Below are 26,725 nucleotides of genomic sequence, written 5' to 3'. Positions count from 1 at the left end.
TTGACCTCCTGTTGTGTGAGTATCTACTGTCCACGGTACACCTTCATAAATCTATGTCCACCTCTGGATGTCTCCAGTTATGACTTCCTGTTGTGTGAGTAGCTCCACTGTCCACGGTACACCTTCATAAATCTGCTTGTCCACCTCTCTGGATGTCTCAGTGAGTTATGACTTCCTGTTGTGAGTAACTACTGTCCACGAGGTACACCTTCATAAATCTATGTCCACCTCTCGGATCTCCAGCAGTTATATGACTTCCTGTTGTGAGAGTATCTACTGTCCACGGTACACCTTCATAAATCTATGTCCACCTCTGGATGTCCCCAGTTATGACTTCCTGTTGTGAGAGTATCTACTGTCCACGGTACACCTTCATAAAATCTATGTCCACCTCTGGATGTCTCCAGTTATGACTTCCTGTTGTGAGAGTAACTACTGTCCACAATTTTTTATTCTTAAATCTATAATCCACCTCTCGATGTCTCCAGTTATGACTTCCTGTTGTGAGAGTATCTACTGTCCACGGTACACCTTCATAAATCTATGTCCTCTGGATGTCTCAGTTATGACTTCCTGTTGGAGGTATCTACTGTCACGGTACACCTTCATAAATCTATGTCCACCTCTGGATGTCCCTAGTTATGACTTCCTGTTGTAGGTATCTACTGTCCACGGTACACCTTCATAAATCTATGTCCACCTCTGGATGTCTCCTAGTTATGACTTCCTGTTGTGAGAGTATCTACTGTCCACGGTACACCTTCATAAATCTATGTCCACCTCTGGATGTCCCTAGTTATGACTTCCTGTTGTAGAGTATCTACTGTCCACGGTACACCTTCATAAATCTATGTCCACCTCTGGATGTCTCCAGTTATGACTTCCTGTTGTGAGAGTATCTACTGTCCACGGTACACCTTCATAAATCTATGTCCACCTCTGATGTCTCCAGTTATGACTTCCTGTTGTGAGGTATCTACTGTCCACGGTACACCTTCATAAATCTATGTCCACCTCTGGATGTCCCCAGTTATGACTTCCTGTTGTGAGGTATCTACTGTCCACGGTACACCTTCATAAAATCTATGTCCACCTCTGGATGTCCTAGTTATGACTTCCTGTTGAGGTATCTACTGTCCACGGTACACCTTCATAAATCTATGTCCACCTCTGGATGTCCCCAGTTATGACTTCCTGTTGTGAGGTATCTACTGTCCACCTTCATAAATCTATGGATGTGTCCTAGTTATGACTTCCTGTTGTGAGAGTATCTACTGTCCACGGTACACCTTCATAAATCTATGTCCACCTCTGGATGTCCCTAGTTATGACTTCCTGTTGTAGAGTATCTACTGTCCACGGTACACCTTCATAAATCTATGTCCACCTCTGGATGTCCCTAGTTATGACTTCCTGTTAAGAGTATCTACTGTCCGCGGTACACCTTCATAAATCTATGTCCACCTCTGGATGTTCCTAGTTATGACTTCCTGTAGTAAGTATCTACTGTCCACGGTACACCTTCTAAATCCTGTCCACCTCTGGATGTCTCCAGTTATGACTTCCTGTTGTAAGAGTATCTACTGTCCACGGTACACCTTCATAAATCTATGTCCACCTCTGGATGTCCCTAGTTATGACTTCCTGTTGTAAGAGTATCTACTGTCCGCGGTACACCTTCATAAATCTATGTCCACCTCTGGATGTCTCCAGTTATGACTTCCTGTTGTGAGAGTATCTACTGTCCACGGTACACCTTCATAAATCTATGTCCACCTCTGGATGTCTCCAGTTATGACTTCCTGTTGTGAGAGTATCTACTGTCCACGGTACACCTTCATAAATCTATGTCCACCTCTCGATGTCTCCAGTTATGACTTCCTGTTGTGAGAGTATCTACTGTCCACGGTACACCTTCATAAATCTACTAACGAACGTGTGCGAACAAAAGTAATCAAAGCGCCTTTTCAGATTTTTTACTTTAAACAACTTTAACCTGAGTTACGACTTTGAATTATTTATGGTGTGGTCTGTTTTGTTTTGAATTTTGCGCAGGACAACGTGCACTAGCCATTCTCAATTTAGAAATGGTAGACTAGAGGGAAGACAACTACTCAATTCCACCCACTGCCAACCTACTGCACTATCCATTCTCAATTTAGAAATGTGTAGACTAGAGGGAAGGCAACTACTCAATTCCCACCCACTGGGCTACTCTTTTTTATGATCGAATACTGCGATTGACTGACACATTATAACGCCCCACGGCTAAAATGCGAGCAATACTCACTGACAGAGGTTCAGCCCGCGATCTTCAGATTTCGAGTCGAACGTCGTAACCACCAGATTATCCAAAGGATTACTTTTTTATCTTTACAAGATTTTCACTTTACTGATTTTAAACGATGAGGAGTAATAGACAGCCAAGTATGATATAACGCGGGATTGCTTTATGCCTTAGTGTATGATCCCCCATAAAAATCAAGGAAGTTATTTCCACCACGATGAACATGAATCTCCCACACTAATGCCAAGCTAATGGCGTCCTTTTTTACTTAGACATAGAGAAACTTTCACCGACCTCTTTATCACTGCAGTAGCAGTTAAAGGATTAGTTACGATGTAAGGTCACTTTATAAATGAATTATTTATTCTAAATTGTATTCTGTTTCACCCCAACTGGAGTAGTAGGGCATCAACATTATATATGAAAATCTAACCGTTCAATCTCTGTTTTAGCCAGAAAATAAATTTATAATAAAATACATATTGTTTAACACCTATTTTTTCATAACATTCATTATCCTTGGTTAAAAATCCACGTTAAAAGTTAACGTGGTCGTTTTTCCACACTCGCTTGTTACGTTTCTGGTGATTACATTAACATATAAATCAATAGCATAATATTAAGTATATTGCACTATATAACATAAGAAACGTATCATGAGTAGTTAATTAATGCCAATTTAGAATCAAAGTGTTTGGACATTCAACCTCTTTCACTACTATCAACAGCCAGTTCCACTACACACCTCTATCACTAATATCAACAACAATAATTTCACTTCACGCTTCTATCACTAATATCAACAACAATAGTTTCACTGCGCCGCTATCAATGGCTATCGGCTACAATGGTTTTACCTTTACGCTTCTATAACTATCAACAGGTTCTGGTTCACTACACAGCTTCCTAATCACTATCGCAACAATGGTTTCACACCGCTTCTATCACTAATATCAACAGTACTGGTTTTCTACGTACTACATCACTAATATCAAAAGGTACTAGTTTACCTATACGCTTTATCACTAATATCAATAGCAGTACTGGTTTCACTACACGCTTCTATCACTAATATCAACAGTGCTGGTTTCTACGCTTTATCACTGCTTCTATCACTAATGGTTTCAACACATCACTAGTATCACAACAATAGTTTCACTACACGCTTCTATCACTAATATCAACAACAATAGTTTCACTACACGCTTCTATCACTAATATCAACAGCAATAGTTTGACTACACGCTTCTATCACTAATATCAACAACAATAGTTTTACTCATCGCACTATCACTAATATCAACAACCATTAAGTTTGCATTACACACCCTTGCTATCACTAATATCAACAACAATGGTTTCACTACATCGCTTCTATCACTGCTATCAACAACAATGGTTTCACTACATCCCTTCTATCACTATTATCAACGTAATATGTATTCACTGCTTTTATCACTTTACTTATCAAGCAACAATGGTTTCACTGCACATTCTATCACTATATCATCAACAATGGTTCACTTTACGCGCTTACATCACTAATCCACAATACTGGTTTTACTACGCGCTATCACTATTATCAACAACAATAGTTTTACTACACGCTTTTTTATTACACTACTATCAACAATAATATGCTTTATACTGCTGTCTATCACTACTATCAACAGTACTAGTTTTACTACACGCTTCTATCACTAATATCAACAACAATAGTTTCACTACACGCTTCTATCACTAATATCAACAACAATTGTTTCACTACACGCTTCTATCACTAATATCAACAACAATTGTTTCACTACACACTTCTATCACTACTATCAACTACAATTGTTTCACTACACCCTTCTATCACTACTATCAACAACAATTGTTTCACTTCACGCTTCTATCATTAATATCAACAACAATAGTTTCACTACACACTTCAGAATTTCCTTACACTTTGTACTGAAATTGTGACTCAGTTTTTCACAAGCAGTAGTTTTCACAAACCAAAATTTGTACTTACATGTACGTAATACACCATTTCTATTCATAGAGCTATAATTACAATCATCACAATACAACTTGGAATGGAGTGACTGCTCGTACTTTTATAGGTAATTTACTGACGTGGCACTGACTGATTTATTGCATGGCAGCCAATCAGAATCTAACTATTCAGATGTATCTGTACTCGGGTATTTTACTGCAATACAGAAAACCATTTTATTAACATTTTATTATGTTTGTATTTTAAAAGACGGATTTTTACTTTAGTTAATGTAGACCACGAGTACTTGTGAAGTAATTTTGTTGTTTAAATGTGAAGATGAAAACTGTTCGTCACCGACAGGTGCTTATCGTAGATATAAAAACAAGCATGCTTTGTATAACAGCTATTTATCTTTAAACCTACACGTATTGTATATGTGAGTTTTGAGGTATGTACTTCCTCTCAGTTTCAATGTTTACTCGAGTGTAGTTTTTAAACTACCCTCTAGTTAGAGAGAATTAGCGTGTGCGTTTTTTCTTGGTAATTATTTCTAAGATATCAAAGTATCTTAAACGAAGGATATTTGATCACCTCTATCAGTGTAATTGATATAAATTTTCAACCTGATTATTTATTGGAACATTTGGTTTTAATATTCTGTAATTTATTATGGAAGAAATCCCAATCGAGATGATACTGTAGACGTCCTAATATATAGAAGCTTGTGTATCATATGTATACCGTAGTAGTAAGATCTATACAACGTTTATTATTGACAAATAAACAAGTTTAGTCGAATGCATTTTTTTTTTAAATGAAAAACTACGTCTGGAACAGATGTAATTCATATGTGCTTCTTTCACTGTAGAATCATGGCTGAAAAACCTTCCCAGAGATAGTATTTTATTTGTGAATTACAGTTTCTCAAATTTTTGTGCAAAGCTAAACGAGAGTAACTTGTTTTTAAACGCGAAGTGATACAGTAGATGGAAGGCAGCTGAACACTCCGCCAACTCTGTCTGACATTTGAACGTCACTGTTATAGGATATTTGCAGTCTCGAAGTGCGGAGCACATTTTACAGCACACTGGAACACTGTCATTGGATTCCCAGTCTGGGCACGTTCAACACGTAGTTGTGTAAGGTAGAGTACCTTTAGACATTAGTGTAGTGTATCTTGACACATTAGCGTAGAATTTCATTATAGATTAGTGTAGAGTATTTTATATGACGTCCACATCTATACCCATATATTATATTACAGTTACTAGTCGTTACCTTCTATTCTCCAAAAGAAACATAGTCAACTCTTTGAAAATACTCGAGATTTGAGCCTTTTTCTGAAATTGATTGCACAGTTTGTGTATGATAATTATTGAATATAAGATTTTATATTAGTGGTTATACAGAAAACGTTTGTAGCCAATTAGAAATGAACCCTCCCTTCCTTTATTAACTACATTTCTACATAATGTTTAGTGATTGCAATCTATAAATTTTCTTTCTAAGTAATACTGCAGAACCAAGAAAGCAGAAGCCAGTTGAAGAACCACTAATCAAAACACATGAAATGCTGCACTTGTATGGCAATAGACTTGTATCGATCCAGTTGGGCTGATGCAATATTCCACTTGTGATCTTATCCACTTACTTGTTGTTTTATCCATATCGTCGTTACTAAAAAGATATGACATTGAGAGCTAAGTGACTTTGGTTTATTGAAGAACTACATAAAACCGGTTAGGTTTTATTTCGTATTTCCATGGTTATCACTCCACATTCTATCTCAAAGAAGAACAGTCAATGAAATGAATCTTTATTTTTGTGACTTATGATTCTTAAATTAATAATAATACTTAATATTGGTAGAGGCACTTTTCAAACCGATTTGATTGAAAAAAAAAACACGGTTAATATCGGATAAGTTACTGCAGAAAACGTTAGAACAAATAATCCTACGCCATTGCTTGAATATTTCACTATTCACTTTTTCTCTGTGTGTGTGTGTGTGTTTTGTCTGCCTCACTATATTGTTGCATAAGTTAATGCTTATCCTGTTTAAAACATTTAATTATCTAAAGACCCGAACGTTGCTTTCATATCAAAGTTGGCGGTACAATCGCGGGTTCGAATCCCACTACCGAACGTGTTTACCCTTTCATCCGTGAGGATAATGTAATGTGATGGTTAGTCTCACAATTCATTGATAAAGAGTATTTCAAAAGTTGGCGAAAAGTAATATTGAGCAGTTTATTTTCATATTTTTGCAACTTCTACATTAGGAACACCTAAGTTGATAACCTCGTGTAATTTAGCGCAAAATCCAACAAATGCATTAGTGTTTTTTTCAATTAAGCCCTGATTCTGGGCAATATTTGTTCCATTGTACGCTGTCACCTGTAGCTGTTGCGTTCCATTGTACGCTGTCACCTGTAATTGTTGTGTTCCATTGTACGCTGTCACCTGCAACTGTTGTGTTCCATTGTACACTGTCACCTGCAACTGTTGTGTTCCATTGTACGCTGTCACCTGTAACTGTTGTGTTCCATTGTACGCTGTCACCTGTAACTGTTCCATTGTTCCATTGTACGCTGTCACCTGTAACTGTTGTGTTCCATTGTACTCTGTCACCTGTAACTGTTGTGTTCCATTGTACGCTGTCACCTGCAACTGTTGTGTTCCATTGTACACTGTCACCTGCAACTGTTGTGTTCCATTGTACGCTGTCACCTGTAACTGTTGTGTTCCATTGTACGCTGTCACCTGTAACTGTTGGGTTCCATTGTACACTGTCACCTGTAACTGTTGTGTTCCATTGTACGCTGTCACCTGTAACTGTGGTGTTCCATTGTACACTGTCACCTGTAACTGTTGTGTTCCATTGTACATTAATGGTGTACAACACAAGTCTCTCCTCTTTCAAAGCTTTCCTACAGAAATAAACGATGTCTTGTACAAATCCTACGTGATGAAGGACTTCTGTTTTCATAAAATAATTCAAAATTAATCTTGAAAGTTACATAGGCCTCGCCTAGTACTAGGTTCTGGATCTTTATATGCAAAAACGGCTCGTTTGGGTTGAGAAATATTTTACATAGAAGGTCGAACAACGTTTCGACCTTCTTCGGTCATCGTCAGGTTCACAAAGAAAGAGGTAACTGACCGGAAGCTGACCACATGTTTGAAAGGGGTTGTGTAACTGTGTGTCGAAATGTAGAGGGCGGTATTAGATGTTTGAATATATAATTTTATTTATTTTATTATATTAATATAGGTATAAAGGCGTTCCTTTATATTGGTTTATTTTATCAAATTGGTTTATTGGTTTATCAAATATCATTTCTTAACCTCAAAATTACAAGAACTGACACACAATTCAAAACAGAAATCCATCGAAAAATTACCCATACTGGACTATACATTCCTTGGGACTCAGCACATGAAACAAAACAAAAACTCAACATACTAAGAAACCAAATAAACACAGCCATAAAACTATGCTCACCAGATAAAATTAACGATGAATCAGACAAAATAAAACAATACTTCATCAACATCAATAAGTTTCCCCCACAAACCGTAGAAAACATTATACACACACACCTAGACAGAAAGCAAAATCAACTAACAACAGTAAATATATCTCACGAATTAAAAAATCACGAAACCATATACTGCTCCATACCATATATTCCTGACATCAGCACACTAATAACCAACATTTGGCAAAAATTAGTAACAAAATATGACATTCCAGTTAATACCAAATTTATTCAAAAACCAGGCACAAAACTGAGGGTCTATACTATGTAAAACTACACTGACAAACACCACACCAACATTATTTATAAAATACAATGTGATAACTGCCACGACTTCTATATTGAGAAACAAGTAGAAAAATGGAAACCAGATTCAAAGAACATAAAAAGTCACCTTCACACGTTTTCGAACACTGCAAGTCAAATAAACACAACATAACCATAGAAAACACTCAAATACTAAATAAAGAAACAAACATAAACAAACGCAAAATCAAAGAAGCCTTACTTATACAACAACTTAAACCCAAAATAAACCAATATAAAGGAACGCCTTTATACCTATATTAATATAATAAAATAAATAAAATTATATATTCAAACATCTAATACCGCCCTCTACATTTCGACACACAGTTACACAACCCCTTTCAAACATGTGGTCAGCTTCCGGTCAGTTACCTCTTTCTTTGTAAACCTGACCGAAGAAGGTCGAAACGTTGTTCGCTCTTCTATGTAAAATATTTTCTCAACCCAAACGAGTCGTTTTTGCATATAAATTTCTCAACAAGTGGGTTTCTCGACATCACTGAGGTTCTGGATCTGTGCAACATGGTTGCATAATTATTCATAAGCATTGTGGAAATGATACACGTGTAACAGTACAAACGGATTTATAAATGGAAGTTCATTTTTCTTCTCGCGAGGTTTTATTCCATTCTGTTATGGGGTCAACCATTCCGTTTTTCGTTCTGCATGTTGTCTCATTGTTCTGTCGACTTCCCTCACGTCCCCATCCGCCGTATTAACTATGTTCCTCCACTTTTCTCCATTTCGGCTGTTATATTCAAATCGTCTACAAAACATGAAGTCTCAAAGCATTTCTTTTCCTTGTCTCCTAACCAATCCATCCATTACTATGAGAAACAGGAAAGGGCTGAAAGCTGACCCTTGGTGTGTAGCTACTCTTCTGTTTCTTGTCTTGTTTTAACTGCTGTCTCACTAACTTCATGATCTTCTTTCTTCTTCAGACACCAATAATCAGCATCTCGTGAAACCTTGGCAGATGCTTTTGTTAAATCCACAAACCACCAGAACGGCTTCTTGATTCTATCTAGAACTATTTCCTTCAGCTGCCTTGCTGTAATTACAAAACGTGCACACAAACACACTGAATTTTAACAATCTATGTTCTGCTAAACTTTTAAACAAGTTTTATAATGTGTTCATTTAGTTTAATGTCTCTTATAATTTTCACCGTTCAGTACGCCGCCTTTTTGTTGTATATAGCACACCAAACATGTTCACCCTTTCAGCTGTGGGGGCGTTATAATATTATGGTCAATCCCACTATTCATTGGTAAAAGAGTAGTCCAAGAGTTGGCGGTGGGTGGTGATGACTAGCTGCCTTCCCTCTAGTCTTACACTGCCAAGTTAGGGACGGCTAGCGCAGATAGTCCTCAGTAGCCTTTGCGCGAAATTCAAAACCAAACTAAACAACTCAATTTTAAATTTATGGTCATAAATTTTTCGATGTTTCAGAATGAAACTGTCTGTTCCAACATTTAGTGGTCTTCTAAAACCCACGTGTCACTTGATAGAAAATTAAACGGTTGTTAAAAGTATTGCTATTTTAGTTATTAAAACTAGTGTATGTAACAGTGAAGTTAATGAAACACGTCATTCTAGTGAATAGAGTTCAAAAGCAAATCTTTTCATTTATTTTAAATTAAAACTCCGAGACTCCTTTAACATTATTTACGATTTCAGAAAATCATTTCTTAAGAACTGGAACACTATGCCAGTGGTATTTCATCATTGACGTCACACTGACCCACTTACTTTGATTTGCGCGACATCCCTGCTGCCATCTAAAATATTTTTTGCCTGCTTTTTTTATTATATATATTTTTTTAATAATTTATCGTTTAATGAGACTCGCGACAATGCTACCAATTTGCCGCTACTGAAAACTATTGTTGTTCTACCCTCTTTGCTTAAGCTAAAGGTCCCAGCATGGCCAAGCGTGTTAAGGCGTGCGACTCGTAATCTGAGGGTCGCGGGTTAAAATCCCCGTCACGCCAAACATGCTCGCCCCTTCAGCCTTGGGGGTGGGTTATAAGTCACGGTCAATCCCACTAGCTGCCTTCTCTCTAGTCTTACACTACTAAATTCGGGACGGCTAGTGCAGATAGCCTTCGTGTAGCTTTGTAGAATGTACGGCAACTACTTGTGGAGACGCAAGTGTAGAGGACGACGTTTCGAAAGTCTTCCGTCTTCAGGTCTGTGTGTGAAAAAAAAATAAACTATGGCAGGTATTTAGGTTTGAGTGAAGGTGCACCCACTTTCCCTACTGGGGTGTTCAGGAATACAGATTATTCCCTTCGTGAATAAATAAATTTTTGAAAAAGTTAAATTTCTTCTTTCGGAGTCAGTAGAATATTCAGTAAATGTCTGGAGGGCGTCGAGGCAAGCGAAGGCCTAGGCCTTCAGTGATGGAGATGGTGACTTTAGGCCTTCAATGATGAAGGTGGTGACTTCAAAGATGTCGACGGAGTTGTAATATGTAAGAGGAAAACGATGGATGTTGCTGTTGCAAAGATGTACTGTTCTGTTGTTGTTATTTTTTGTGTAAGGTGTTGTCGGTCTTTATAGTGTCCTGGTGGATTGTGGAGAGTATGTTATGACTGGTTGGATTATCACTGTTTAGGTTGGAGGAGAGATTTACTGTAGATTCAACCAATGGTAACCACAGGTTACTCACCTCTAATCCAGAATCTCTGTTTTGTGAAGGTTTAATAGTGTTAATATAAAATGATTCTTTGATTTTTCTTGTCTTCCAGAATTTGTCTGTGTTGATGATTCTAGTTTTCTCTCAGTTTATTCTGTGTCCAGCTGACGTGGCATGCTTTGTAATGGCTGTCTTCACAAGTATTGTACTATTTTTATGTTTTATTCTTGTCACGAGTCTTCTGTTAAAGAACGTACATAGTGTTACACCCAACATAGTCAACCTGGAAGAAAAATTTAAACTCACATTTGTTGGTGAAACTTTAATTATTAACATTACTTACTGTTTACTTGTTTTAAATATTAGTTTTTAAAACTGAAATAATTAATATCTTAACATAAGTAAATAGGAAATTAGCATTAATTATATACAAAATAATATCACAGAAGAATAGCGGATTATTTCTTTTACGGAAGAAAGGTTATGTTACGTAAAGAGGCCCGCACGTTAAGGCGTTCGACTCGTTATCCGAGAGTCGCGGGTTTGAATCCCGGTTGCACCAAACATGCTCGCCCTTTCAGCCGTGGGGGCGTTATAATGTGGTGATCAATCCCATTATTCGTTGGTAAAAGAATAGCCCAAGAGTTTATGGTGGGTGGTGATGACTACCTGCCTTCCCTCTAGTCCTACACTGCTAAATTAGGGACGACTAGCGCAGGTAGCTCTCGAGTAGCTTTGCGCGAAATTTAAAATTCAAAACAATTACGTAAAGAATGTATATGTTATAGGCCCTCTTGTGGAGATAATATATTTTCATAACCATAGTTTTACTGGTAATTCACATAATATTATTTATCTTAAAGTTAAGATTAATATTATTGATATCGTAAAATGTGTTAATGAATTCAGAACAGGATTTTAAAACCTACGATAGAAAATAAATCATATTATAACGAAAAGTGAAAACTGTGGATACTATGTTAAGTCAGAGAAGCCCTCCAGCGGTATGTCTATGGATTTATACTGATAGATACAAGGTTTCGATACCTATGGTGGCCAGAGCCCAGACAACCCTCGATAATAAGCAATATCTCAATCAGGGAAAGAAACCAAAGAAATCTGGTTCGATAAACCAACATTTCTGTGTTTCTAGTGAATACAAAAAATATATATCAAAGACCCTTTCAGAGAGAAAACTACAGGGTTTTCGGAAAGTCACTGTGCACTTATATATTTATTAACAGACATGTTTCAATATAGAATACAGGAGGTAAATATGAATGACAATTATAAACAATGTTGAAAGTGAACCCCGTTGGTATCAATACAGGCCTGGATCCTTCTTATTTTGTTTGTAAACACCGCTATCTGTTGCTGGCTTGGAATAGACTGAATAAATGCTGTTATCACTGTACAAAACTGCACAGTGACTTTCCGAACACTCTGTATGTTTAATAAATCTTAGGTTTAGTTGTATTTCGTATAATGTTGCTTGTATGTTATCTCGTTCATTTGTTGTTTTTAATAATTGTCCATTTCCTGTCAATCAACACATTAGTAAGTGTGTTGTGCAAAAAAATGTGAAACTGCACAATAATGTTGTTTTTTAATCAAATATGTATTTCATTATTCTATTCAAAAACGTGAAACATTATTTTAAGAAAATTATTTTATTTATAGATATAAAATGACATTAAATGTTACACAGTTTAACAAACAGAGGGAGTTCAGAACATATACGTCTAAAGCCTTGCAGTAAAAAAATAAAATCATTGAAGATACGAAACCAGTAATTATTCTTTTATCTATATGTGTTTTTGTTAATTTAAGTATTTTTTGAAACTGTTTTGTGTTTCTTTCTCTGGTTGTTTTTAAGACACTATAAATTGATTTATTTTGAGAAATAATCAAACAGCGAATTAATGTTTTGTTATTTTGTAATTAATGTTTAACGGTTTTAGGGTAATAGTAACATTTAGCGTTACTCGTGGTTCGTGTAAAATGTTAGGCTACCATGTTTAAACAATGTAAAGTTGTTATTCATGGGTTAAATATAATTTAATACGATGGTATTTTCGCTACACTAATAAAATTATTATTCCTTGTGTGAGAAGCATTGAAGTCACTTTTATATTAAGCATATCTTATTTCTTCTGCACTAGTGAAGAAAGTACACTTGTGGCAACTTAACAGTATTTTATGCCTAGCATGGCCAGGTGGTTAAGGCACTCCACTTGTAATCCGAGGGTCGCAAGTTCGAATCCCCGTCACACTAAACATGTTCGCCTTTTCAGCCGTGGAAGCTTTATAATATGACGGTCAATACCACTATTTGTTGGTAAAAGAGTAGCCTAAGAATTGACGGCGGGTGGTGATGACTATCTGCTTTCCCTGTAGACTTATACTGCCAAATTAGGTACCCCTACGCAGATAGGTCTCGTGTAGCTTTGCGCGAAATTCAAAACAAACCAAAACAATATTCTAGAGCTTTGGTGTGCTACTTTTAATAAATCTGCCGTTACAATTGTTACAGCCAGTGACGTTCGGTAAGAGCAGTCCAAGATAATATTTTCAGTTTGTACTTTACAAAGTGTCATTTATTCTGTCATTTACATATAGTTACTAAACATCAAGTTCCAGGCAAGTGACTAATTTGTTTTTACATTGAAAGCTGTCCAAGTAAAATATATATATAATACAAGAATGCTAGAAATTTATCTACTAACGTCGAGCGTAAGAGAGCTTTCACATAAAACAAAACAACAACAAAGAACCATAACGTTTCTTCCAGAATGTGTAAGATTAGGAAATTACAACCTTTTCTCGATGCAGAAGAAAGGTTATATTATCTTGAAAACTATAGCACGATTTGTTTTATGTTACTTTCTTCGAAAAATTTCAATAAACTGTCTAGTGCACGAACATGACACCTAGGATCTTAAGAAAACTGCTTATTAAAAATCATTATGATTTATCATAATACTTATTTTAGCAGAAAGCTACACCGGACTATTTGTTTTGTTCATCTCAGGGAATCGAACATCGAATGTTAAGGTTATAAGTCCGTAAACTTACCGCTGACCCACCGTGGGACTAATTATGCACTCTACACGTTAATTTACATTTTTAGTTATAAATCATTGGACATACGATCTTTCAAAAACTGGTCACTTTTCTTTGGCTCCAACTGAATAAACACGTTTTTTTATTATTTTTTCTTACACATCTGTCACGTTTTACTCTGTTTTAATCACTAGCAGTTTTCTGCTAGAATAAGTAAAATATTAATATGTAGAAAGATACATTTAGATTGACATACTCGATTAATTTAACAATAAAAATGTACAACATTCTCTTCATGTAGAAATCGGTGGTCGAATGAACTACCAGTGTAACACTGTATTAATGTTCACATTAACTCCAGGAGTTTGAAAACAATGTTTCCAGTGGTTTGCTTACTATCAGTACTTAAGTTGGTCATAACTTTTATGTCCTGACAGCGAATATGGAACTTCTTCGATTAAAAAGAACGTGGTTTTCACACTTCCTTTTGGCTCAAAGTTTTAGCAAAATTCAGCTTAGAAAACCAGTAAAGAGGGTTCCAACGATTATACTAGACATGCCACTAGATGGCACTATTATACTGCAGAGGATTTATTTCTACATGTTTCGTTTTGTTTTAATGAATTCATTAGTGTAATAACATGCAAAAATAGAACTCCACAACAGTATGTGATTAAAGTTGCACTCAACGGAAGTTTTGAAAATCTTTAAAAATAAGTTATGAAGATGACAACGTAATAATATGCAAAGAGTTAAGTTCGTTATATTAAAAGTTTCAAATATGTAATTCAAATATCGTAACTACAAGTAATATGTTTTCGTTCTTTACGTATAAAAACACGTTTCTGCCATTTTAGTAAATAGTTTTTCACATCTTTCGTGTTATATTCTATTTTAATCAATACTGGTCGAACGTAATGTATCATGACTACGTTTGGACGTTGTTTGGTTTTACGTAGGTACTGTGGCACTACGGAAAACTGGTAAGTTTTGGGAAGGGAATGCAACAACCATTTTCGATGCAAAATATTCATAAATTTAGATTATAAAGTTGTTTTCAGATCAGAGATTTAGAATATCAATCACAGGGATATTTCGTGTACTTAATGGTACTTGAAAATGAATCAACTTGGTGCATCAGGATCATCCAAAACGAGATTTCCAAATACCGTACCCCAGCCATGCTAACCAAAGTGCATAAACATGAACGTTAATGGCAAAAATCGTCCACACAAAACGGACAACAGTACGCAACATAATCAAGAAAGAACTTCTCAAAACGAGGTCAAAAGGTCAACACAAGTTTTTTTCTATGACATATAGGTTCGACTGTCGCATAAATAAAATGTATTCATGTTATTTCAAACAAGTAGACGCTGTTCAAGTTAGCTGTGGATTACTCTGTAGGTACTGTTGAAATGTGGAATGAAAAACTGTATTTCTCGTTTGTTGGATGACTAATAGAAAACAATGTAAGCTACGCTGCAGGGCTATTGACGAGAATATGGCTGTCAGATAGAGCATGACACTAGGTAGTAACACAGGTTGTAAAGGTGTGCGGAGACTCCAAATCGCTATAATATAATCCTGCAAACCTCTGTATGAATATATATGAGTGTATAATGTTTGACCTCTGCTATATATAACATTGCGTGTTTTGTAATCAATACACAAAAACTCGAAACCAAACTTCATGTAGACTACATAAATATTTCTTTTGATTTCTTTCCAGGAGGTCCAAACGACGTTGAGATGATTTCCAGTGACATCCAGGTGTCGATGCACGACACCTTCCAGTTAAAGAACTTTAGTGATCGCAACATAACCTGGGAAGTGGCTTCTAACAGAAGAGGTCTTCACTGTGACGAATGGGACGATGCACAGCACGTTCTTTTCCAGGTAGCCAACTTGTGCTTTGCCACTGCATTTCTAGTTCCTCCAAAATTCCGGCTCGCTTTACTCTTTACGCGGGGAGTTCTAACAGTTGGGTTCCTCTTCGTCACGTTATGGGCATGCATAAACATCTGTGCTCCTGACGTCTTCGCATGGAATGTAACATTTATGGTGACCAACTTTTGCCACGCACTTTTCCTGACCTACGTCAGCATTCCAGCTCGGATCCAACCAGAGTTGCTAGACCTGTATAACAAAATTTTCACTCCTCTGAAGGTCGAGAAGAAAACCTTTAAAGAGTTGGTGAGCAGCGCGGATATCTTGTCTCTAAAGTCCGGAGAATGCTACGCTGTAGAGGGCGTAACTATAGCCGGTGAACAACTCTCTATCCTGCTCAGTGGAAAGTTAGTAACTTTCCAGTTTTTCATCATTAGGTTTACTTCTTGACATCAAGTCTTCATCATTCGCTTACTTTCACTCCACGTTTCATTATCGTTAGGTCTTTTATATATATATATCTTTGTATATATCTCTGTTTTCATCATCACATTTATACATTTAATATCAGTAGGCTTCTTCCTCCACATTATTCAGTTTATTTCTTTACGTAAAGTGTACTTTATTGGTTCTATTTGTTGCTTTATCTACCGTGACAATGGAAACAATCCATGGGTGCCCTTTTAATATATAGTTCAACAACAACGTTTATGAATATACTCACTTCACGATAACCATCCATGGGAAAACTGAACGTGAAAACCAAGTTTCTAGAGAGAATCGGTTTTAATTTCCAGCCAGTTCGAAACAGTAACTCTCGATAAAATTTATGAATTTCTTCAACAAATCCAAGTCAAGGGTAGCCTATCGGTCACCATGCCGGACAGTGGAACTGAGGTTTCCTTTACTATTACTATGAAAAAAACAAATGAGAATCTTGCTCCACTCTTTAAGGTTGTGGGTGCGTTATAATAGTAACGGTCAAATCCTAATTTACAGCCTGACAAGCGTAGCCAAAGAGATGGCGATGGGTGATGTTGACTAGTCACATTTCCTCTTGTTTATGAGTTCACAATTAGGGACAGCTAATGCATATAGTTCTCTTGTAGCTTTAAACAGTTGGCGAAGGGTGATGTTGACCAGTTGCTTTACCTTTTCTCTATAAATTCGTAATTAGGGACATCGAAAATACAAACAAGTTAAGAATCTCTTGTATTATTTTATACAATGTATATTGCTTTAAGAATTATTTAAATTAATTAAATATTTAATTAGATTGTTATATTTTTCTTGCAGCCTTCAGCACAAAAATCTTTAAATAAAATGACATTTTTATTCAGAGTTAACTTTTATTTATCGAAATATATTATAAATTGTTCGCTAGCAACCGTGAATTTATTTACAAGCTAAGACTATTTTAGTGTACTGATTTGTTTTACTCTTACAAGGTGAAACTCCAGTTTGGAGAGTTCAATTACTCTTTGAACATCTCTTGACTCTGCACACTGATAGATCGAAACCAATTTTCTTTCATAGAAAAACCGTCATCTTTAACTTCTTACGGCCAGGTGGTCTCAGGTTACAATCCTCGTCACATCACTAATATTAATTCATTCAGTCACTCCCACTACAGCCAGGTGGTCTCAGGTTACAATCCTCGTCACATCAGTAATGTTAATTCATTCAGTCACTCCCACTATTCGTAGTTCTAGAGTTGGTGGTGAGTGGTGTAAAGTAACTGCCTTCCCTATAGTCTTACATTAGAGACAGTTAACAGAGACAGCTCTCGTGCAGCTTTGTGAGAAACTACAAAAAAAACCTTCCCTTTAGTCTTACACTAGTAAATTAGGGACATTTAACAAAGACAGCTCTCGTGCAGCTTTGTGAGAAATTAAAAAAAACCATCCCTCTACTATTACACTTCTATATTACGGAAATTTAAGAAAGACAGCTCTCGTGCAGCTTTGTGAGAAATTAAAAAACACCTTTCCTCTAGACTTACTCTGGTGAATTAGTACGGACAGTTAACAAAGACAGCTCTCGTGCAGCTTTGTGAGAAATTAAAAAACACCTTTCCTCTAGACTTACTCTGGTAAATTACGGACAGTGAACAAAGACAGCTCTCGTGCAGCTTTGTGAGAAATTAAAAAACACCTTTCCTCTAGTCTTACACTGGTAAATTAGGGACATTTAACAAAGACAGCTCTCGGGCAGCTTTGTCAGAAATTAAAAAAAAAAACCTTCCCTCTAGTATTCCACTAGTAAATTACGAAGAGTTAACAGAGACAGCTCTCGTGCAGCGTTGTGAGAAATATAAAAAAAAACCTTCCTTCTAGTCTTATAAAGGTAAATAAGAGACATTTAACAAAGACAGCTCTCATGCAGCTTGGTAAGAAATAAAAAAAAAAACATACCTCTAGCCTTACACTGGTAAATTAGGGACAATTAACAGAGACAGCTCTCGTGCAGCTTTGTGAGAAATTAAAAAAAAAAACCATCCCTCTGGTCTTACACTGGTAAATTAGGGACAGTTAACAAAGACAGCTCTCATGCACCTTTGTGAGAAATTAAAAAAAAACCTTCCCTCTAGCCTTACACTGGTAAATTAGGGACAATTAACAGAGACAGCTCTCGTGCAGCTTTGTGAGAAATTAAAAAAAAAAAACCATCCCTCTAGTCTTACACTAATAAATTAGGGACAGTTAAGAGAAACAGCTCTCGTGCAGCTTTGTGAGAAATTAAAAAAAAACCTTCCCTCTAGCCTTACACTGGTAAATTAGGGACAATTAACAGAGACAGCTCTCGTGCAGCTTTGTGAGAAATTAAAAAAAAAACCATCCCTCTGGTCTTACACTGGTAAATTAGGGACAGTTAACAAAGACAGCTCTCATGCACCTTTGTGAGAAATTAAAAAAACCATCCCTCTAGTCTTAAACAAGTAAAATAGGGACAGTTAACAGAGACAGCTCTCGTGCAGCTTTCTGAGAAACTACAAAAAAAAACCTTCCCTTTAGTCTTACACTAGTAAATTAGGGACAGTTAACAGAAACAGCTCTCGTGCAGCTTTGTGAGAAATTAAAAAAAAAAATTCCCTCTAGTCTTACACTAGTAAATTAGAGACAGCTCTCGTGAAGCTTTGTGAGAAATTAAAAAAAAAAACCATCACTCTAGTCTTACATTGGTAAATTAGGGACAGTTAACAAAGACACCTCTCGTGCAGCTTTGTGAGAAATTAAAAAACCATCCCTCTAGTCTTACACTGGTAAATTAGGGACAGTTAACCGAGACAGCTCTCGCGCAGCTTTGTGAGAAATTAAAAAAAAAACCTTCCCTCTAGTCTTACACTAGTAAATTAGAGAGAGTTAACAGAGACAGCTCTGTGCAGCTTTGTGATAAACTACAAAAAAAACCTTCCCTCTAGTCTTACACTGGTAAATTAGGAACAGTTAACAAAGACAGCTCTCGTGAAGCTTTGTGAGAAATTAAAAAAAAAACCCTTCCTCTAGTTTTACACTGGTAAATTAGGGACAGTTAACAGAGACAGCTCTCGTGCAGCTTTGTGAGAAATTAAAAAAAAACCTTCCCTCTAGTCTTACACTCGTAAATTAGGGACAGTTAACAAAGACTGCTCTCGTGCAGTTTTGTGAGAAATTAAAAAAAAAAATCTTCCCTCTAGTCTTACACTGGTAAATTAGAGACAGTTAACAGAGACAGCTCTCGTGCAGCTTTGCGAGAAATTTAAAAAAATCTTCCCTCTAGTCTTACACTGGTAAATTACGGACAGTTAACAAAGACAGCTCTCGTGCAAATTTGTGAGAAATTAAAAAAAAACCTTCCCTCTAGTATTTTACTAGTAAATTACGGAGAGTTAACAGAGACAGCTCTCATGCAGCTTTGTGAGAAATTAAAAAAAACCTCCCTCTAGTCTTACACTGGTAAATTACGGACAATTAACGAAGACAGCTCTCGTGCAGCGTTGTGAGAAATATAAAAAAACCTTCCCTCTAGTCTTACACTAGTAAATTAGAGACAGTTAACAAAGACTGCTCTCGTTGCAATTTTATGAGAATTCAAAAAAAAAAAACCTTCCCTTTAGTCTTACACTGGTAAATTAGGGACAGTTAACAGAGACAGCTCTCATGCAGCTTTGTGAGAAACTACAAAAAAAAAACCTTCCCTCTGTCTTACACTAGTAAATTAGGGACAGTTAACAGAAACAGCTGTCGTGCAGCTTTGTGAGAGATTAAAAAAAAATCTTCCCTCTACTCTTACACTGGTAAATTACGGACAACTAACGAAGACAGCTCTCGTGTAGCTTTGTGAGAAATTAAAAAAAAAAACTCCCTCTAGTCTTACACTGGTAAATTACGGACAATTAACGAAGGCAGATCTCGTGCAGCGTTGTGAGCAATATAAAAAAAACCTTCCCTCTAGTCTTACACTAGTAAATTAGGGACAGTTAACAGAGACAGCTCTCGTGCAGCTTTGTGAGAAATTAAAAAAAACCATCCCTCTGGTCTTACACTGGTAAATTAGGGACAGTTAACAGAGACAGCTCTCGTGCAGCTTTGTGAGAAATTAAAAAAACCTTCCCTCTAGTCTTACACTCGTAAATTAGGGACAGTTAACAAAGACTGCTCTCGTGCAGTTTTGTGAGAAATTAAAAAAAAAACCTTCCCTCTAGTATTTTACTAGTAAATTACGGAGAGTTAACAGAGACAGCTCTCATGCAGCTTTGTAAGAAATTAAAAAAAAAACTCCCTCTAGTCTTACACTGGTAAATTACGGACAATTAACGAAGACAGCTCTCGTGCAGCGTTGTGAGAAATATAAAAAAACCTTCCCTCTAGTCTTACACTGGTAAATTAGGGACAGTTAACAAAGACTGCTCTCGTTGCAATTTTATGAGAATTCAAAAAAAAAACCTTCCCTCTGTCTTACACTAGTAAATTAGGGACAGTTAACAGAAACAGCTCTCGTGCAGCTTTGTGAGAAATTAAAAAAAAATCTTCCCTCTAGTCTTACACTGGTAAATTACGGACAACTAACGAAGACAGCTCTCGTGTAGCTTTGTGAGAAATTAAAAAAAAAAACCTCCCTCTAGTCTTACACTAGTAAATTAGGGACAGTTAACAGAAACAGCTCTCGTGCAGCTTTGTGAGAAATTAAAAAAAAATCTTCCCTCTAGTCTTACACTGGTAAATTACGGACAACTAACGAAGACAGCTCTCGTGTAGCTTTGTGAGAAATTAAAAAAAACCATCACTCTAGTCTTACATTGGTAAATTAGGGACAGTTAACAAAGACAGCTCTCGTGCAGGTTTGTGAGAAATTAAAAAAAAACATCCCTCTAGTCTTACACTGTTGAATTAGGGACATTTAACAAAGACAGCCCTCGTGCAGCTTTGTGAGAAATTAAAAAAAAACCATCCCTCTAGTCGTACACTAGTAAATTACAGACAGTTAACAGAGACAGCTCTCGTGCAGCTTTGTGAGAAATTAAAAAAAACCATCCCTCTGGTCTTACACTGGTAAATTAGGGACAGTTAACAGAGACAGCTCTCGTGCAGCTTTGTGAGAAATTAAAAAAAAACCTTCCCTCTAGTCTTACACTCGTAAATTAGGGACAGTTAACAGAGACAGCTCTCGTGCAGCTTTGTGAGAAATTAAAAAAAAACCTTCCCTCTAGTCTTACACTCGTAAATTAGGGACAGTTAACAAAGACTGCTCTCGTGCAGTTTTGTGAGAAATTAAAAAAAAAAAATCTTCCCTCTAGTCTTACACTGGTAGATTAGAGACAGTTAACAGAGACAGCTCTCATGCAGCTTTGTAAGAAATTAAAAAAACCATCCCTCTAGTCTTACACTAGTAAATTAGGGACAGTTAACAGAGACAGCTCTCGTGCAAATTTGTGAGAAATTAAAAAAAAACCTTCCCTCTAGTATTTTACTAGTAAATTACGGAGAGTTAACAGAGACAGCTCTCATGCAGCTTTGTAAGAAATTAAAAAAAAACAACCTCCCTCTAGTCTTACACTGGTAAGTTACGGACAATTAACCGAGACAGCTCTCGCGCAGCTTTGTGACAAATTAAAAAAAAAACCTTCCCTCTAGTCTTACACTAGTAAATTAGAGAGAGTTAACAGAGACAGCTCTGTGCAGCTTTGTGATAAACTACAAAAAAAAACCTTCCCTCTAGTCTTACACTGGTAAATTAGGAACAGTTAACAAAGACAGCTCTCGTGAAGCTTTGTGAGAAATTAAAAAAAAAACCCTTCCTCTAGTTTTACACTGGTAAATTAGGGACAGTTAACAGAGACAGCTCTCGTGCAGCTTTGTGAGAAATTAAAAAAAAACCTTCCCTCTAGTCTTACACTCGTAAATTAGGGACAGTTAACAAAGACTGCTCTCGTGCAGTTTTGTGAGAAATTAAAAAAAAAAATCTTCCCTCTAGTCTTACACTGGTAAATTAGAGACAGTTAACAGAGACAGCTCTCGTGCAGCTTTCTGAGAAATTAAAAAAAAAACCTTCTCTTTAGTCTTACACTGGTATATTAGGGACAGTTAACAGAGACAGCTCTCATGCAGCTTTGTGAGAAACTACAAAAAAAAACCTTCCCTCTAGTCTTACACTCGTAAATTAGGGACAGTTAACAAAGACTGCTTTCGTGCAGCTTTGTGAGAAATTAAAAAAAAACTTCCCTCTAGTCTTACACTGGTAAATTAGGGACAGTTAACAGAGAAAGCCCTCGTGCAGTTTTGTGAGAAATTTAAAAAAACCATCCCTCTAGTTTTACACTGGTAAATTAGGGACAGTTAACAGAGACAGCTCTCGTGCAGCTTTGTCAGAAATTAAAAAAAACCTTCCCTCTAGTTTTACACTAGTAAATTAAAGACAGCTCTCGGGCAGCTTTGTGAGGAATTTAAAAAAGAAACCTCACTCTAGTCTTACACTGGTAAATTAGGGACAGTTAAGAAAGACAGCTCTCGTGTAGCTTTGTGAGAAATTTAAAAAAACCTTCCCTCTAGTCTTACACTGGTAAATTAAAGACAGCTCTCGGGCAGCTTTGTGAGGAATTTAAAAAAGAAACCTCACTCTAGTCTTACACTGGTAAATTAGGGACAGTTAACAGAGACAGCTCTCATGCAGCTTTGTGAGAAACTACAAAAAAAAAACCTTCCCTCTGTCTTACACTAGTAAATTAGGGACAGTTAACAGAAACAGCTGTCGTGCAGCTTTGTGAGAGATTAAAAAAAAATCTTCCCTCTACTCTTACACTGGTAAATTACGGACAACTAACGAAGACAGCTCTCGTGTAGCTTTGTGAGAAATTAAAAAAAAAAACTCCCTCTAGTCTTACACTGGTAAATTACGGACAATTAACGAAGGCAGATCTCGTGCAGCGTTGTGAGCAATATAAAAAAAACCTTCCCTCTAGTCTTACACTAGTAAATTAGGGACAGTTAACAGAGACAGCTCTCGTGCAGCTTTGTGAGAAATTAAAAAAAACCATCCCTCTGGTCTTACACTGGTAAATTAGGGACAGTTAACAGAGACAGCTCTCGTGCAGCTTTGTGAGAAATTAAAAAAAAACCTTCCCTCTAGTCTTACACTCGTAAATTAGGGACAGTTAACAAAGACTGCTCTCGTGCAGTTTTGTGAGAAATTAAAAAAAAACCTTCCCTCTAGTATTTTACTAGTAAATTGGGAGAGTTAACAGAGACAGCTCTCATGCAGCTTTGTAAGAAATTAAAAAAAAAACTCCCTCTAGTCTTACACTGGTAAATTACGGACAATTAACGAAGACAGCTCTCGTGCAGCGTTGTGAGAAATATAAAAAAACCTTCCCTCTAGTCTTACACTGGTAAATTAGGGACAGTTAACAAAGACTGCTCTCGTTGCAATTTTATGAGAATTCAAAAAAAAAACCTTCCCTCTGTCTTACACTAGTAAATTAGGGACAGTTAACAGAAACAGCTCTCGTGCAGCTTTGTGAGAAATTAAAAAAAAATCTTCCCTCTAGTCTTACACTGGTAAATTACGGACAACTAACGAAGACAGCTCTCGTGTAGCTTTGTGAGAAATTAAAAAAAAAAACCTCCCTCTAGTCTTACACTAGTAAATTAGGGACAGTTAACAGAAACAGCTCTCGTGCAGCTTTGTGAGAAATTAAAAAAAAATCTTCCCTCTAGTCTTACACTGGTAAATTACGGACAACTAACGAAGACAGCTCTCGTGTAGCTTTGTGAGAAATTAAAAAAAAACCATCACTCTAGTCTTACATTGGTAAATTAGGGACAGTTAACAAAGACAGCTCTCGTGCAGGTTTGTGAGAAATTAAAAAAAAACATCCCTCTAGTCTTACACTGTTGAATTAGGGACATTTAACAAAGACAGCCCTCGTGCAGCTTTGTGAGAAATTAAAAAAACCATCCCTCTAGTCGTACACTAGTAAATTACAGACAGTTAACAGAGACAGCTCTCGTGCAGCTTTGTGAGAAATTAAAAAAAACCATCCCTCTGGTCTTACACTGGTAAATTAGGGACAGTTAACAGAGACAGCTCTCGTGCAGCTTTGTGAGAAATTAAAAAAAAACCTTCCCTCTAGTCTTACACTCGTAAATTAGGGACAGTTAACAGAGACAGCTCTCGTGCAGCTTTGTGAGAAATTAAAAAAAAACCTTCCCTCTAGTCTTACACTCGTAAATTAGGGACAGTTAACAAAGACTGCTCTCGTGCAGTTTTGTGAGAAATTAAAAAAAAAAAATCTTCCCTCTAGTCTTACACTGGTAGATTAGAGACAGTTAACAGAGACAGCTCTCATGCAGCTTTGTAAGAAATTAAAAAAACCATCCCTCTAGTCTTACACTAGTAAATTAGGGACAGTTAACAGAGACAGCTCTCGTGCAAATTTGTGAGAAATTAAAAAAAAACCTTCCCTCTAGTATTTTACTAGTAAATTACGGAGAGTTAACAGAGACAGCTCTCATGCAGCTTTGTAAGAAATTAAAAAAAAACAACCTCCCTCTAGTCTTACACTGGTAAGTTACGGACAATTAACCAGAGACAGCTCTCGCGCAGCTTTGTGACAAATTAAAAAAAAAACCTTCCCTCTAGTCTTACACTAGTAAATTAGAGAGAGTTAACAGAGACAGCTCTGTGCAGCTTTGTGATAAACTACAAAAAAAACCTTCCCTCTAGTCTTACACTGGTAAATTAGGAACAGTTAACAAAGACAGCTCTCGTGAAGCTTTGTGAGAAATTAAAAAAAAAACCCTTCCTCTAGTTTTACACTGGTAAATTAGGGACAGTTAACAGAGACAGCTCTCGTGCAGCTTTGTGAGAAATTAAAAAAAAACCTTCCCTCTAGTCTTACACTCGTAAATTAGGGACAGTTAACAAAGACTGCTCTCGTGCAGTTTTGTGAGAAATTAAAAAAAAAAATCTTCCCTCTAGTCTTACACTGGTAAATTAGAGACAGTTAACAGAGACAGCTCTCGTGCAGCTTTCTGAGAAATTAAAAAAAAAACCTTCTCTTTAGTCTTACACTGGTATATTAGGGACAGTTAACAGAGACAGCTCTCATGCAGCTTTGTGAGAAACTACAAAAAAAAACCTTCCCTCTAGTCTTACACTCGTAAATTAGGGACAGTTAACAAAGACTGCTTTCGTGCAGCTTTGTGAGAAATTAAAAAAAAACTTCCCTCTAGTCTTACACTGGTAAATTAGGGACAGTTAACAGAGAAAGCCCTCGTGCAGTTTTGTGAGAAATTTAAAAAAACCATCCCTCTAGTTTTACACTGGTAAATTAGGGACAGTTAACAGAGACAGCTCTCGTGCAGCTTTGTCAGAAATTAAAAAAAACCTTCCCTCTAGTTTTACACTAGTAAATTAAAGACAGCTCTCGGGCAGCTTTGTGAGGAATTTAAAAAAGAAACCTCACTCTAGTCTTACACTGGTAAATTAGGGACAGTTAAGAAAGACAGCTCTCGTGTAGCTTTGTGAGAAATTTAAAAAAACCTTCCCTCTAGTCTTACACTGGTAAATTAAAGACAGCTCTCGGGCAGCTTTGTGAGGAATTTAAAAAAGAAACCTCACTCTAGTCTTACACTGGTAAATTAGGGACAGTTAAGAAAGACAGCTCTCGTGTAGCTTTGTGAGAAATTTAAAAAAACCTTCCCTCTAGTCTTACACTGGTAAATTACGGACAAATAACGAAGACAGCTCTCGTGCAGCGTTGTGAGAAATATAAAAAAAACCTTCCCTCTAGTCTTACACTAGTAAATTAGGGACATTTAACAAAGACAGCTCTCGTGCAGCTTTGTGAGAACTTAAAAAAAAAACCTTCCTTCTAGTTTTACACTCGTAAATTACGGACGGTTAACAAACACAGCTCTCGTGCAGCTTTGTGAGAAACTACAAAAACAACCTTCCCTCTAGTCTTACACTGGTAAATTAGGGACAGTTAACAAAGACTGCTCTCGTGCAGTTTTGTGAGAAATTTAAAAAAAAACCTTCCCTCTAGTCTGAGAATGGTAAATTAGGGACAGTTAACAGAGACAGCTCTCGTGCAGCTTTGTGAGAAATTAAAAAAAAACCTTCCCTCTAGTCTTAAACTCGTAAATTAGGGACAGTTAAGAGAGACAGCTCTCGTGCAGCTTTGTGAGAAATTAAAAAAAAACCTTCCCTCTAGTCTTACACTCGTAAATTAGGGACAGTTAACAAAGACTGCTCTCGTGCAGTTTTGTGAGAAATTAAAAAAAAAAATCTTCCCTCTAGTCTTACACTCGTAAATTAGGGACAGTTAACAGAGACAGCTCTCGTGCAGCTTTGTGAGAAATTAAAAAAAAACCTTCCCTCTAGTCTTACACTCGTAAATTAGGGACAGTTAACAGAGACAGCTCTCGTGCAGCTTTGTGAGAAATTAAAAAAAACCTTCCCTCTAGTCTTACACTCGTAAATTAGGGACAGTTAACAAAGACTGCTCTCGTGCAGTTTTGTGAGAAATT

General features: G+C 36.7%; 1 protein-coding gene across 1 annotated transcript in view; it reads left to right on the top strand.

Annotated features, from left to right (window-relative positions):
• LOC143251263 (popeye domain-containing protein 1-like) overlaps positions 1-26,725 on the top strand; it is a gene marked incomplete at its 3' end in the record, with an annotated part of 74,536 nt that overhangs the window by 34,169 nt on the left and 13,642 nt on the right. The window contains exon 2 of the mRNA XM_076502704.1: positions 15,559-16,123. Coding sequence (XP_076358819.1) covers positions 15,579-16,123 — 545 coding nt within the window. The remainder of the gene's footprint in view (positions 1-15,558; positions 16,124-26,725) is intronic.

The sequence above is a fragment of the Tachypleus tridentatus genome, chromosome 5 (genome assembly GCF_004210375.1).
Source record: "Tachypleus tridentatus isolate NWPU-2018 chromosome 5, ASM421037v1, whole genome shotgun sequence".
Classification (NCBI taxonomy): domain Eukaryota; kingdom Metazoa; phylum Arthropoda; class Merostomata; order Xiphosura; family Limulidae; genus Tachypleus; species Tachypleus tridentatus.
The sequence above is the reverse complement of the archived record's forward strand: the minus strand, read 5'-3'. Positions and strand labels throughout refer to the sequence as shown.